Source organism: Hypanus sabinus, chromosome 5 (assembly GCF_030144855.1).
Source record: "Hypanus sabinus isolate sHypSab1 chromosome 5, sHypSab1.hap1, whole genome shotgun sequence".
Lineage (NCBI taxonomy): Eukaryota > Metazoa > Chordata > Chondrichthyes > Myliobatiformes > Dasyatidae > Hypanus > Hypanus sabinus.
The window spans coordinates 107,210,371-107,225,277 of record NC_082710.1 but is presented as its reverse complement, the minus strand read 5'-3'; the positions used below and the strand labels follow the sequence as shown (position 1 = coordinate 107,225,277).

Below are 14,907 nucleotides of genomic sequence, written 5' to 3'. Positions count from 1 at the left end.
AGCTCCTCCCTCATGGCTCCATAGTCTCCTTTGTTCAACTGCAACACTGACACCTCCGAGCTGCCTTTATCCTTCTCAAATTGCAGATAAAAACTTATCATATTATGATCACTACCTTCTAATGGCTCCCTTACTGCAAGATCGCTTATCAAATCCTGTTCATTACATAACACTAAATCCAGAATAGTCTTGTCCCTGGTCGGCTCTAGTACAAGCTGTTCCAAGAATGCATCCCGTAGGCACTCTACAAACTCCCTATCCTGTGGTCCAGCACCAACCTGATTCTCCCAGTTCACCTGCATGTTGAAATCCCCCATAACTACTGCGACATTACCTTTGCCACATGCCAATGTTAACTCCCTATTCAACTTGCACCCAATATCCATGCTACTGTTTGGGGGCCTGTAGACAACACCCATTAGGGTCCTTTTGCCCTTACTGTTCCTCAGTTCTATCCACACAGACTCCACTTCTCCTGACCCTATGTCCCCCCTTGCAAAGGACTGAATCTCATTCCTCACCAACAGGGCCACCCCACCCCCTCTGCCCACATTTCTGTCCCTACGATAGCATGTATACCCTTGAACATCTTCTTTGATATTAGTTGACAGCTTCCTCTTATAATTCATCTTTTCCTTCCAAATGATCTTCTTACTTTCCTTCTGCAAGTTTTTTAAATCTCCCCAATCCTCTACCTTCCCACTAGCTCTGGCTTCCTTGTATGCCCTCTTACTTGCTTTTACTTTGGCTCTGACTTCACTTGTCAGCAACGGTAGTGTCCTTCTTCCCTTTGAAAATTTCTTCTTATTTGGAATATATCTGTCTTGCACTTCTCTCATTTTTCACAGAAACTCCATCCATTGCTGCTCTGCTGACCTTCCTGCAAATGTCCCTTCCCAGTCAACTTCAGCCAGTTACACTCTCATGCCATTGTAATTTCCTTTATTCCACTGAAATACTGACACATTGGATTTTATTTTTCCCTCTCAAATTTCAAAGTGAACTCAATCATATTGTGATCACTGTTCCCTAAGGGTTCCTTAACCTTCAGCTCTAATGATGCAGTACTAAATTCCTGAAAATTTCCTGATTATTCAGAATCCACAAAATAATGTTACAGCTCTATAAAACTGTGGTTAGACCACACTTGGAGAATTGCGTTCAGTTCTGGTCGCTCCATTATAGGAAAGATGTGGAAGCTTTAGAAGAAGCTGCCTGGACTAGAGGGCATGTCTTATTCCAATAGCTTGACGAACAAGGACTTTTCTCTTGGAGCAAAGGGGGATGAAGAATGACCTGATAGAGATGTACAAGATAATAAGAGGCATAGGTGGAGTAGATAGCCAGAGATTTTTTCTCAGGGCAGAAATGGGTAATACAAAGAGTCATAATTTTAAGGTAGTTGGAGGAATGTATAGGGGGGAGGTCAGAGATAAGTTCTTTGCACAGACAGTGGTGGGCGTATGGAATGCCCCACCAAGGAGCAGTGGTAGAGACCCATACATTAGGGGCATTTAAGAATCTTTGATAGTGCATGCATGATATGTAGGAGGAAAGGGTTCGAATGATTGTGAAGTAACCATTAAGATTGGCACAGCACTGTGGGCCGAAGGGCCTGTACTGTGCTGTTATGTTCTATATTCTCGATTTTATTGCTGGAAAGGTTGGTTGCTGAATTGCTAATATAGGATGCAAAACGCCATTTATTTCATTAATAAAGGATTCCTCTGAGGGATAATTTTGCGTTTTTAAAATCATTGAGGTAACTTCAAGGTATTTAATTGCTTTAAATCATTTTATTGTTTGTTTCTTTAATAAAAATAAGCTCAGTTTCTGAATTTCTAATCATTTAGACTATTCCTGCTTCATTCTTTTAATAAATATTTCAATATTTCTTTTTACTGTTTATCAACATCAGAGGCCGTTACAAATGTTTCAAGATCTTAAATGTTTTGATAATCAGTAAGCCTTGTAACTAGGCATTACCAGGTGTCAAGACATCTCTAGGTTCAGGGTCTTTGCTATTTATGACAGGAGCATCTCACCAATCAGGTGTTGACATGGTGACGGGAGTTGCCGTTGGAAACTCTGTCCAGGTAAATGTGGAGACTCAGCAAGTGCAGACAGCTCTCTATACACAGAGAAAGTGACCACAACATTAATATTGTGTGACATTGCATTGATTAAAGTTAGGTGCATGCCACTTATGTTACTCTTGTTGTTTTTAACATGTTCTCCCTCATAATAATGTGCAGGAATAAACGGCTCATGCAATTTCAGTAGGTGTTAAAAGCTTACCTTTCTGTTCTGTGTTTTAGAAATTATACAGATCTGGCTGGGAGAAATCAAAGAAGAAGGGCTATAACCTGAAGCCTGATGCCATTTCAATAAGGGCTGCAAAGACTTCAAGAGACATAGCTAGTGATGTAAATATTCATTAATAATCTAATCAGACATTGTTCATTACGTATTTACACTCAGGAGGCACAATTTTCACTTTGGCCATTGAAAACACATGAAAATGCTTAATTGTAATATATTCCTTTCTGTACTGCAGATAGCATGTGAATTTTCTGGACCTTTTTGATTCAATTTCCATTTTTTTGTTGTATTTCTCAATGTGATAGAATTGAATCTGCATAGGATTATGCAGTTAGTGAATTGCAATAAAATAGAAAAAAAATAGGGAGACTTAACCTTAGGCTTTCCAAATTTCATTTTCTGCCATCATATTGGGCAATATTCTGTCCATTAAGTTTTATTTTAATAAAGGGAAATTCTGTGGTAGCTACCAGTTCCTGATGCATGTAACAATTCAGGAACTTGCTTAGTAATGCAAACTGAGTTCAATTGCTTACTGAGCAAGTGTGTCCAGGTGACTTGCACACTTTTGAACTCAATACTCTTAGTTTATCCTCTAAGATTAACCTCACATATGAACAAACTGAGTCTCATGTGGGACGAGATTATTCTGCTTTTCTTTTATTGAGTCAGATAGAAAGAATAGATCTCCCAGATCCCCAAACTTCCTCTACAATTTAATAAGGTCATGGCTGATCTGAACGTAACTTCACCATTCGTAAGTTGTAACCTTTCGTCTTCTTGTTTTTCTGTATCAATCTATCTCTGATAGAAATAGTCGGTCTCTTTCTACTGCTTTTTGAGGACGAGTTCTAGAGACTCACAACTCTCTCAGGGGGGAAAAAGATTGCTTAATCTCTGCCCTAAATTTCTGCTCTATGTTTCAACAGTGGCCCAAGTTCCTAAGAGGAAACACCCTCTCTACATGCATTCTGTCAAGAACCCCCCCCCCCCCAGGGATCTTAATGTTTCAATCAATTTTTTTCTCAAATTTTAAATTATAGCAGATGCAAGCTTGGCTTGTCCAGTCTTCTAAAACAACCTGAGAATTTCAAGTGCCATTTGAGTAAACTTCCCTGAAATCCTTCCAATGTACTCACAACAACTTACATCACAACCAGAGCAATGCACAATAGTGCTCTCACCAATACCCCATAAACATGTAGCATCACCTTCCAGTTCTTGTATCCAGTTTCCCTGGCAATAAGCAAATTTCTTTCCTAATTGCTTACTGTACATGGGTATTGGTCATTTGAGGTTCATGTATTTGAACACAATTCTTTTTGTGTCTGATCTCTACAGTATGTCAATGTTTGAATACTTCAGTTTTCCTTCTCAAACAGATGTTTTTTTTTACTTTCCACTATTGTACTCCATTGCCAGATCTTTGCCCGGTCTCTTAACTTATCTGTAATCCCACTGTAGCCTCCTTTGCCACTTCACAACCTACTCTTCTACCTATCTTTCTGAATCTAGAACACTGCTAATGCTGATATGCATTTACTGTAATACTAACTGTGTCAAACACAGTGCACTGAATTTGGTATAAGGGCTCCCTCATTAATACATTTCCTGTTTCTATTTGGCAGTACAAATACAAGCAAGCCTACGAAAAATCGAGGGGAAAGCACATTGGCTTCCGTAGCTTGCAGGATGATCCCAAGCTTGTCCACTTCATGCATGTCGCTAAACTACAGTCAGACCGTGAGTACAAGAAGGATTATGAAAAGTTCAAGACAAAGTACAACACACCATTAGATATGGTCAGCATCACAGCTGCTAAGCAGTCTCAAGCAGCGGTCAGCAACAGTAACTACAGACATCTAGTCCATCACTACATTTCTCCTCCGGACTCAATAAACTTGGTATTGGCCAAAAATATGATGAATATTCAGAATGATGTAAGTAAAGTTTGAAAAAAAAGATCATTAAACAAAAACACAGTTAAGGTGTTTGTTATTCAAATGATTACTATTAGAATTACTTTCTGTGCCAATTTTATTTTGTTTGAAAATGGCCAGTGTGTATGTATATGATGATTTAATCCTTGTGCTTGTTATTTCAGCACCTCTATAAGTCAGAGTACAATGATTTTATGAAGGGCATGGGCTGGATCCCCATTGGCTCGCTGGAAAATGAAAAGAACAAGCGTGCTTCAAATATCCTGTGTGAGAAAAGGTATCGTCAGCACCCAGAGACATTCAAATATACCATTGATATGCAGTCCATGCCAATGGAACTGGCAAAGGCAAATGCCAAAATCATGGATATGGTATGAGGATTTACAACACATTAATTTTGAAAGTGATTTATTAAGTTACCTAATTCAAAGAATGCTTTATTAATCACCAATCTTTAATCTTATAGAACTTGTATAAGGAATCTTGGGAAAAGGACAAGGTTCAAGTACATGTAATGCCAGACACACCTGAGATTACCTTAGCTAAAGTGAACCAGTACAACCTGAGCCAGGTAAGTAAAATGGATTCAGATTCAGTTTATTGTCATTTAGAAACCACAAATGCAATGCAGTTAAAAAATGAGACAACATTCCTCCAGAATGATATCACAAAAGCATATGACAAAACAGACTACACCAGAAAATCCACATAACGTTTGGCAATCCCCAATCCAGAGTCTGGAGAGGCTGCTGCGTATTAATATCGCGCTACCGTCTAGCACGTTCCCCGGAAAGGAGCTCCAAATCCACCAGACAAACAAGACCAAAAACTAAAGCTACAAGACCTGCACAAAACCACATAGTTACAACAGTGCAAACAATAGCATAATTTATAAAAAGCAGACCATGTGCACAGTAAAAATAGTCCAAAGATGTGGATCAAGCAGTTGTTGGTTTCAACTGAAAAACTTAAGTGTATTTGAATATAAATTGCAATGTAGCAATGAAATGCAGACTGCTTCACACTCTGAGAGAATGTGAAATGAAGTGATACGGCAAGTTATATTGAAAGAGAGATGCCAGAAGGGGAATCAGAAGATCTGCTAATACTGCAGATCAGACGTAAAAAACTGGAAGTTGCTGGAATCATTTCCGCATCTTCCTAGCTGGCTGTTAGGGCAACAGAGTTTTGGGCAGCAGTAAACATCTTCCACCTTTGGCAGTATTCGGGGCTTCCTTCATCATGCCAGTAGCTTCCTCTTGGTTTTCACTTCTGAATACCATGCCAGTCCCAGGTGGAGACTCAGGAATACTGTCGCACTCAGATGCAGAAGGATTCTTCATTGCCATTTCTGTAACAATTTTGTGTTACCAGTCAGGGTTGTTAGCCCTGAGCTGAACCCCCAAACTGGAAGGACTGGTGGACCACTCTTAGTCTGGCTGTACCCTTGGACCTGTTTGGCATGGGTGACCTACCAAGAGCTGTTTGGCATGGTGACCCTCCCCTGATTCCAGCCAACATAACTCTCCAGGTCATTGAGGCTTGCAGGCCTCCAAACCATATGACAAGTTTGTGGTCCTTGGAGGATTTCCACATGTGTGGAAAGAGAACTGAGTTCAGAATCAGAATCAAATTTAACATCATTGGTGTACGTAGTGAAGTTTGTTGCTTTGCAGATGCAGTACATTGCAATACATAATATAAGAACTATAAATTACAATAAGGTATAATTAAATTAGTGCAAAAAGAGAGGGGAAAATGTTTCAGGTCAAAGACCTTACATCAGATGAGGAAAGAGGGAAAAACAATTTGGTTTCATGTTGCAGACAAGGCAGGGAAGGATGGATAGGACGAAGGCAAAAGCTTTGACAGGGTGAGATCAAGGTTGCTATAGGAATATGTTGCTGATGAAGCAATCTGGGTTAATGGACGGCAGTCAGAGAGTGCTACCATGAATAAGGAAACGAAAAATCTATGAGAAAAGTTCAATCGGAGAGAGAAAATCTTAAGAGTGGAGTGTAAGAGATGTAAAATGCAAGGCAGTAAATACAGAGCAGGTCACACCCTGCTAACAGCGAGAGTATTCTGGATGAATGACCTCTGGGAGAATTGATTGGTTCTGATACAAGCAGTGAGAACAAATTATGTGAAACTGTTGAATTAAACACTTGAGTTCAGTAGCCTTCGATGTGTTGGGTACCAAGGTAGTGTGATGGTTAGCATGATGCGATTGCAGCTTGGAATGTTGGAGTTCAGAATTCGATCGTGGCATCCTCTCTAAGGAGTCTGTATGTCCTCACCATGGGATGAGTGGGCTTTCTCCAGATCCTCTGCTTTCCTCCCACAGAATACCATACCAGGCAGGTTAAATGGTCATTGTAAATTGTCCCGTGATTAGGTTAGGATTAAATTGGGTTTGTTGGGGATTACTGGGTGGTTGGTTCAAATGGCCAGGTGGGCCTATTCCACCCTGTATCTCTAAATAAATTAACAAATAGATTAACAGATAGATAGATAAATTACTTAATTAATTAATTATCCAGACAGAAAAGGTATTGTTCCCTAAGCTTGCATTGGACATTATAACATGCTGCAGGCAAGAGACAAAGAGATCAGAGTGAGAGTGGAGTGGTCTGGGGGTTCAAAGTAGCAGACAATAGGAAGCTCAGGCCCTCATGAAAGCATTCAACATTTCTCCCAAACTGTCCCAGGGATAACAAATGTAGAGGAGACCCACGGTGAGCAATATATGTGTACATTCAATTGGAAAAAGGGTATGTGAGTTGTTACTTCTCCTGGAAGAACTCTTTGGGCCCCTGGGTATCCGAAAGAAAAGAGCTGAGAAGATAGTTGGTGGCTCCTCTTGCAGTTGCTCGAAAAAGTTCTGCAAGAAAGGGGATGCTAGCCTGAAGGAGGAAGGCAGACTAAAATTTCATAAGTGCTGAAAATGCTGAAAGGGGAAGAGAGAAGGTGGATCTGGTGGTGGAATCTTGTTGAAACCATCGGAACTTACAGTGTCACTTTTATAAAGCAGAAGCATGACACTAAGAGCCCTTGGTTAGCATAGGAAAAAAAAACATTCATTCATCTTTGTGTGTCTGTGATCTTACAGGATTGTTCCGGCAGAGTTGCAAGAATCTATAATTGAGTTTGAAGTAGCTTGTCTTCTATTATGTACTGATGTATAAATATAATGAGGCCCTCCGTTAGTCAGGGTCGACCATGGATGTTGTGTCCTAGCTGTCTACGTGATACTTAAGCCAGGGCATTGCAGTATGGAGAGCAAGCTCTTGCCTATGCAGCAGGCTCCCCTTCCCCACACAGCTTCCCCAAAGGAACTGCAGAGACCGATACAGTTTGGCACCAGTGACTCTGCAGGAGTGGCCGGTCAGGATTGAAATCAATTTAGAACTGTCTTAGGGACTCCAGCTCTGGATTTTTCCTTGGGGTTTACTCCGAAGCCTTCACCGCAAGGCAGTGGAGGACTGAGGACAGAGTTTTCCTTCTCCTAGATGAGCTGCCAACCACAGTTGGCAAGCCCCATTTGACTGAAGTGACTGGTTTTAAGGCATCAGTAACCTCCCTTTGCCCCTTCTCCTGTTAGTAGAAACAGTTCTGCAGGGATTAGGAGCAGGCCAGGAGCTGGACTTGGTTGTCAGAGGCTACTAGAGCCGCATGTCACTGGGATCATTTAGTACCCACTAACCCCACCATCCCCCCTCCCCAGCTATGGCAACCTTCAGGAAGTATTTGTATAATAACACGTTACTTAGATATGACTACATATTTTTCTGTCTTGATGACTTTAATCCATAAATTTCAAACACATAGGATTATTTTAATTCACATTCTTTTACAGAAAATGTACAAGCTAAGCATGGAAGAAGCAAAGAAGAAGGGATATGATCTTCGTGCTGATGCCATTCCAATCAAAGCTGCCAAGGCTTCTACTGATATTGCAAGCAATGTAAGTGCTTTGACACCATGTTATTTTCCTTTATTTTATGTTCCATCAGTTATTCCTCACCCAAAGTGGTATGGCCCAGTCAGCTGACGATTTGACAGTCTGTGTTTCCAATGAGGACGTAGTAACATCGTTTCAGCAAAGTTGATCAAATATCCCTATGAGACAGGTATTCAGGAGCTGTTGAGGAATTATTCCCAGCCATGATTTGGCATCTGGCTACAACTACAAATGGTATAAAGTGAGGAGACTGCTGAGGCAGATACAATGTCGGTCCATGGTCTCTTCTTGTTCTCAGGGTGGAGGAGCAACACCTTATATTCCATCTGGGTTGCCTCCAACCTGATGTCATGAATATTGATTTCTCCTTCTGGTTAAACAAAAATCCCTCGCCCTCTTCAATTCCCTCTCTGGCCACTTACCTCCTCTCACCTGCTTATCATCTCTCCCTGGGTCCTCTCTTCCTTCCCCTTTCCAATGGTCCACTCTCCTCCCCTATCAGATTCCTTCCTCTCCAGCCCTTTATCTTTCCCACCCACCTGGTTTCACCTATCACCTTCTAGTTATCCTCCTTCCCCCTCCCACCACCTTTTTATTTTGGCATCTCCACCCTTCCATTCCAGTTCTATTGAAGGATCTCAGCCCAAAACTTCAACTGTTTGTTCATTTCTATAGTTCCAAACTCACCTGCTTAGCTCCTCCAGCATTTTGTATGTGTTGCTTCTCAGGAACTTGTTGTGTCTCTATGTGTTTGAAGAGGCAAAGTATGGGTTATCTCCCAAACTGCCCAGCAACATCAAAAGGCTATCCACAAGTTTTGGCAATGTTGACAACCAAAGGAGTGTCCTGTGCAGAATGTTGGAAGAAAGCCATAGTAAAAAGATTGACAGAGGAATGGACTAAATTGTCTTATACCATACCTCTAAATGCATAAACATTAGGTGTCCTGAAGCCAGTGAGCTGAGGACAAATGGATCTGTCACTATTTATAGACAATTGAATTAGCCGAGACTGAGTTACTACATTGCCATTGAGTAGGTTAGGTTATTATAGTTGCACAATTGTTGTAGAATATTGATGCAACTTTGGTAGAATAGACCTGATTGTGTGACTTATGCCATATATTCTTTACTTGTCTTCTTAAGTAATACATTATTAAGCAAATTTCTTCAATGAAGATTGCAATGTTGTGACCATATTCTAAGCTAAAAGGACACAAGTGAAGATGTAATGTTGAGGCCTTATATAGCACTGGTCAGACCATACTTAGAGTATTGTGAGCAGTTTTGGACCCCTTGTCTAAAAAAAGATTTCTAGCATATGAGAGGGTCCAGAGAAGTTTGGCAAGATTGATTCCAGGAATGAAAAGATGAATGAATGAGGAGCATTTGATGGCCCAAGGCCTGTTCTCTCTGAAGTTTAGAAGAATGGGAGGTGGGGAATTCTCACTGAGGATTAAAAGGCCTACCTAACCCTCTCACTGGGCTTGTATACAAACTCGGCTCATTAGCTAACTCTGCTAAAAACCACATGACTGAGAAGTAGGAAGGCCACCTTTCATAAACGTATGTGTCTAAGTTTGGTATGATTTGGAGTTCAAACAACCTTGTGATTAAAACAACCTTGATTTGAATAAATGCTGTATACATACCGCCCATACATAATTATCAGTCAGCACGAAATAGCAGATCATACACTGCACAAAATTATAAAGAAAGTATATATTCCAATTTTAGCTTTATCAAATTGTTATTAAGGAAAAGAAAAGAAAGAAGAAAAAAAAATAAAAGACCCTTACAGTTAAACAATCCAATCAGCACGTGACTGTTGGAGCTCATACTGGAGTATCTTGGGGTGTATCTCTTACTCACGCACTGGACCCATGGACTGTGTGAGAGCACCACCACATTCCCAATGTCCCGTGAAGTCCATCTCGAAACAACTGACTCTCTGTCTGGAGTACTGGCCCTCTCCCTTGGAGTCATTCATCTTCACAAAGCATTGCTTGCAAGGGGGTCTCTCCTTCCACTGGCATTGTGCGGCATCCTCCCTTCTGCCCTACTATACAACACCCACCAAAATACCCCAAACCAGACTACTGTCCATCAGAAACCTCTCTCAGCCTCACTTTCTCTTGAACCTTCGCCTGGTTCCATCATCCTGATTGGCTGGCTCAACATTCCTAAATTGAACAGCAGGGCTTCTTATCTTTAGCTGAAATCAAAACATTCTACCAGAAAACTGCTAAAATGAAATACTTATAGCATAGCAGAAGAAATCTTATCAGGACATTACACCTCGATACAATGGACTTAGAGAGCATATTTTCTATAGTGGGTGAATCTAGGACCAGAGGGCACAGCCTCAGAATAGAGGGACATCCATTTACAAAGGAGATGAGAAGGGATTTCTTTCATCAGGATGTAGCGAATTTGAGGAATTCATTGGCACTGACAGCTTTGGGGGGCCAAAACATTGGGTATATTTAAAGTGGATGTTAATAGTTTCCTGATTGGTCAAGGTGTCAAAAGTTATGGAGAGGAGGCAGGAGAATGAGGTTGAGAGGGATAATAAATCAGCCATGATGGAATGGTGGAGCAGATTCCATGGGCCGAATGGCTTAATTCTGCTCCTATGTCTTATGGTCTAAGTCACACAGCCTTTAATTTGACTAATATTTACTTTGTACTTTTGCCACTGGCAATTCACAGTATTTTTGAAGGGTAGCAAAGTTAAAGAAATCTGAGGAGAGCTTCATATTAAAAAGTAATGGGAAGGAGTTTCTGAGATACAGTTTTCCGCCATAACTCTGTTCCCTGAGTTTTCTTTTGTAATTTGGATGTTCTCTTAACTGATTACTAATTTATTTTAACAATTTCTTTCTTACAGTACAAGTATAAGCATGCTTACGAAAAGGCTAGAGGAAAGCACGTTGGTTTCCGTAGCCTGCAGGATGATCCCAAGCTGGTTCATTCCATGCACGTAGCCAAGTTGCAGTCTGACCGTGAATACAAGAAGAACTATGAGAAGAGCAAGACCAGGTATCACATGCCGTTGGACATGCTGAGCATTTTAGCTGCTAAGAAGTCCCAGGAAATAGCCACTAATGCCCATTACAAGCAAGCTATTCACCACTTCACTTACCTACCCGATGCAATGGACTTGCACCGTGCCAGAAAGATGATGGAGATACAAAGTGATGTAAGCACATTTTTTTTTATTTTTTTGGAACTCTTCAAAAGAATATAAATTCAGTTTCAGTCCCTTTTTGTCAATACATTCTATTCAATAATAGTAACAGTTTAGACATTCTGATTTCTCTGTTTTCACTGAGTATACAACTTCTTTTCTTCAATAATGTAGTTGTAAGTTCAAAGCAAGATCTTTTCATCTTGGTTTTGAAATTATACTGGCTGCTGAATGTCGAAATGTTGAAACATTGGACCCAGCAGTTGTTCGTACATTCATTCGTTATGTGCCATGTGATTATATTGTGGATGATCACGGTCTTTCCATGACTGTGATTGCTCTTGACAATCTTTTCTACAGAAGTGGTTGGCCATTGCCTCCTTCTGGGCAATGGCGTCTTTACAAGATGGAGGTTGTCTGCCTGGTGCCAGTCATTCCAGTACTTATTTGGGACAGAGTTAAGTAGTGTGATTGCTAGAAGGATTAAGAATGAGCAGAAAGGATTTAAATGGCAAGTAAGTGGTGATCCTGCTAACAGCAAGGGTTCATTATCCTTTTTTTTTTCCGTTTCCTAACGGAAAAGCCAGCCAGATTATCAGACTTGGAGGCAATGCCTGTGGATAATTTAGACTGTCACCATCTATTTAGAAATGAATAGGATGAGGCTAAGTGTTTGTTGAGTCAGGACACTCCAGAAGTATTACAGTACTAGGAGGATAGAAAGCCAACTATGACATGACAGCTCTTTGGCCGAAAATCCAGTCAGTCCTATTCTCCCATTCAATGTCCATCATCATGAAGATTACTGTTCATAGCTCTAGATCAGGGGTAGTGAACTTTTCTGAGAGCAAATCAGTGTCCCAACAGAATATTTGCATGTGCCATCTTAGGCATGCAATAGGTTCACCACCTCTGCTCTAGGTCATAATTACTCTCAGAATGAAACAAAACCTTTTTACTCTCATCTCTCAGTATTTTCCTTATTTATGAGCCATCTGATATTTGGGTAGATTCTCTCTGCATGATTATTAATTTTTCCACTGTATGCATACATTTCCTTTTATATTAGTTGCTGTAAGAACTGGATTTCAAAGGTTGTTTACAAATGACATGGTGAAGTCTGAGTTGGGGTCAATTCAGTGTCTTTTTTGTATCCTGTTAATCTCTCTAAAGCTGTATTACAATTGAAAGTAAGACAGCACAGTCAAATTAATCATTAAAAGTGATTTTGACCTGTAGTCAGGGTTTGCCTCGTTTTATGCTGCGTGCACAGAAACCTAATAATGTTGTTTTTGAAAAAATAGAACAATTATAAGGCTGATCTTCAATGGCTGAAGGGGATTGGCTGGAGTCCCATTGGTTCGTTGGATGTTGAAAAGGCCAGAAAGGCAACAGACATTGCAAGCGAGAAGAATTATCGCCAGCATCCAGAAAACTTCAAGTTCACAAGTTTGCCTGACTCATTAGAAATGGTCCTGGCCAAGGCTAACACAGAACAGATGAAGAAGGTAGATCACTGGAAAAGGATTTTGGTGCTAAAGTTATTTTTTTCCCACTTACTTTATATTTTAGAGATATAGCACAGTAACAGGCACTTCCAGCCCAATGAGTCTGCACTGCTCAATTATGCCCAAGTGACCATTGGCCTAATAACCCTTCTAAGAAATGTGTGAGGAAACTGGAGCACCTGGAGGAAACTGGGTCATGGGGAGAACATACAAACTCCTTACAGGCAGCAGCGGGAATTGAACCCACAGTCACTAGTCTTGTCAAGCAATGCTACACTACCATGCTGCCTAATCTGAGTACATACCACCCAAGCACCTATTAGATTTATTTATTGAGATATAGCACAGAATAGGCCCTTCCGACCCTTCCAGTCACGCTGCCCACCAATCCCCCAATTTAATCCTCACTTAATCATGGGACAATTTACAATGACCAATTAACCTATTAACTGGAGCATCTTTGGACTGTGGGAGGAAACCCACGTGAACGTACAAGCTCCTTACAGGCAGCGGCAGGAATTGAACCTGATCTCCTGTACTAACCTCTACACTGCTTTAGAGTCTGAGCCTAATAAAGGCGGAATAAAGCTGTTTAATGCAAAGGACTGGAAGGTGGGTGGTGGTGTCGACTTGGCACAAGGAAGCCTCCTGGACAAGCTAACCCTGGTCTTAATCTCATTACGTTTTCAATGAACTGTGCTAGAGGGTGGTCATGGGTGGAAATGTTGATAATATTCCTTTCTCCAGCCCAAAAGTATTGAGGTCAATTGGATCTCAACAGTATCTTGGCTGAGGCCAAGTTTAAATGTGTAAAGCTCTTTTTGGGATTCTTATAGTTACTTTTAAATAAGCTAAAAGTTACTTCTATTTTACAGAATCTGTACAAAGAGGCCTGGGAGAATGACAAAATTAAGGTCCATGTACCAGCAGATTCTCCAGACATCGTACAAGCAAGAGCCAATGCAATCATGCTCAGTGATGTAAGAAATATTTTAAAATAATAACTATTTGAAGGAAGTTTAAATTGACATCCTGAATGACCAGTTACAAACACCCTCCTTTTTCAGAACAAGTACAAGCTTGAATGGAAAAAATCTAAGAAGAAAGGTTATGATCTCCGGCCTGATGCCATGTCAATAAAGGCTGCCAAAAAATCCTCAGATATTGCAAGTGATGTAAGTAAAAAGCACTTGACAAATTTCAGACTGTGAAAGTTGTTTTAAACTGTTTATATTAATTACAGAAATAAATTTAATATCCATACATATGCCTGGCTCAGTACTTCTTTTGTAAATGATTATCACTTTAAAAAAGAAATTGGATGTTTTGTTAATCCCTTTTCAACAACATCCCAATAACATTCTCCCAAAATAATCTTTTTTTTAAACTTTTATTACTCTGTCCATGTCCTTGAGTTTACTTCTGGTGTTACTGTCAACTTCTCTTGATTGTTTTCCCTGGAACCTATTGTTTCTTAGAGTCATAGAACACTATAGCACAAAAACAGGCCCTTCAGTCCATCTAGTCCATACTAAACAATCAATCTGTCTAGTTGCATTAACCTGCAGGAAGACCATAGTCCTCCAAATCCCACCCATCAATTTATCTATCCAAATTTCTCTTCACTGTTGAAATCAAACCCAGATCCACCACTTACACTGGCTGTTAGTTTCATGCACCACCCTTTGAGTGATGTTTCCCCTCATGTTCCCCTTAAATATTTCACTTTCCACCCTTAACCTAAGACCTCTCATTGTAGTCTCATTGGAATATCAGTGGAAAAGGCCTGCTTCCATGTACCCTATGTACACCCTCACAATTTTGTATACAGAATTAGTTACAAAGATTTTATCTAACTTTCATGTTTCCGGTGGAGTTTTTCTTGGTGAATTGTGTAGACCATCTTTGGCTGTTTACATTGAAATGTGAAGCCATCAATCACATTAATTTCTGTCCTCATAACTCTTCAAAAAATAAATGACAC

General features: G+C 40.3%; 1 protein-coding gene across 1 annotated transcript in view; it reads left to right on the top strand.

The window, feature by feature from the left end:
* The window catches only part of neb (nebulin), a 322,851-nt gene that overhangs the window by 78,953 nt on the left and 228,991 nt on the right, over positions 1-14,907 (top strand). Inside the window, exons 37-45 of the mRNA XM_059971179.1 lie at positions 2,319-2,426; positions 3,951-4,262; positions 4,427-4,633; positions 4,729-4,833; positions 8,122-8,229; positions 11,116-11,427; positions 12,720-12,923; positions 13,799-13,903; positions 13,991-14,098. Coding sequence (XP_059827162.1) covers positions 2,319-2,426; positions 3,951-4,262; positions 4,427-4,633; positions 4,729-4,833; positions 8,122-8,229; positions 11,116-11,427; positions 12,720-12,923; positions 13,799-13,903; positions 13,991-14,098 — 1,569 coding nt within the window. The remainder of the gene's footprint in view (positions 1-2,318; positions 2,427-3,950; positions 4,263-4,426; positions 4,634-4,728; positions 4,834-8,121; positions 8,230-11,115; positions 11,428-12,719; positions 12,924-13,798; positions 13,904-13,990; positions 14,099-14,907) is intronic.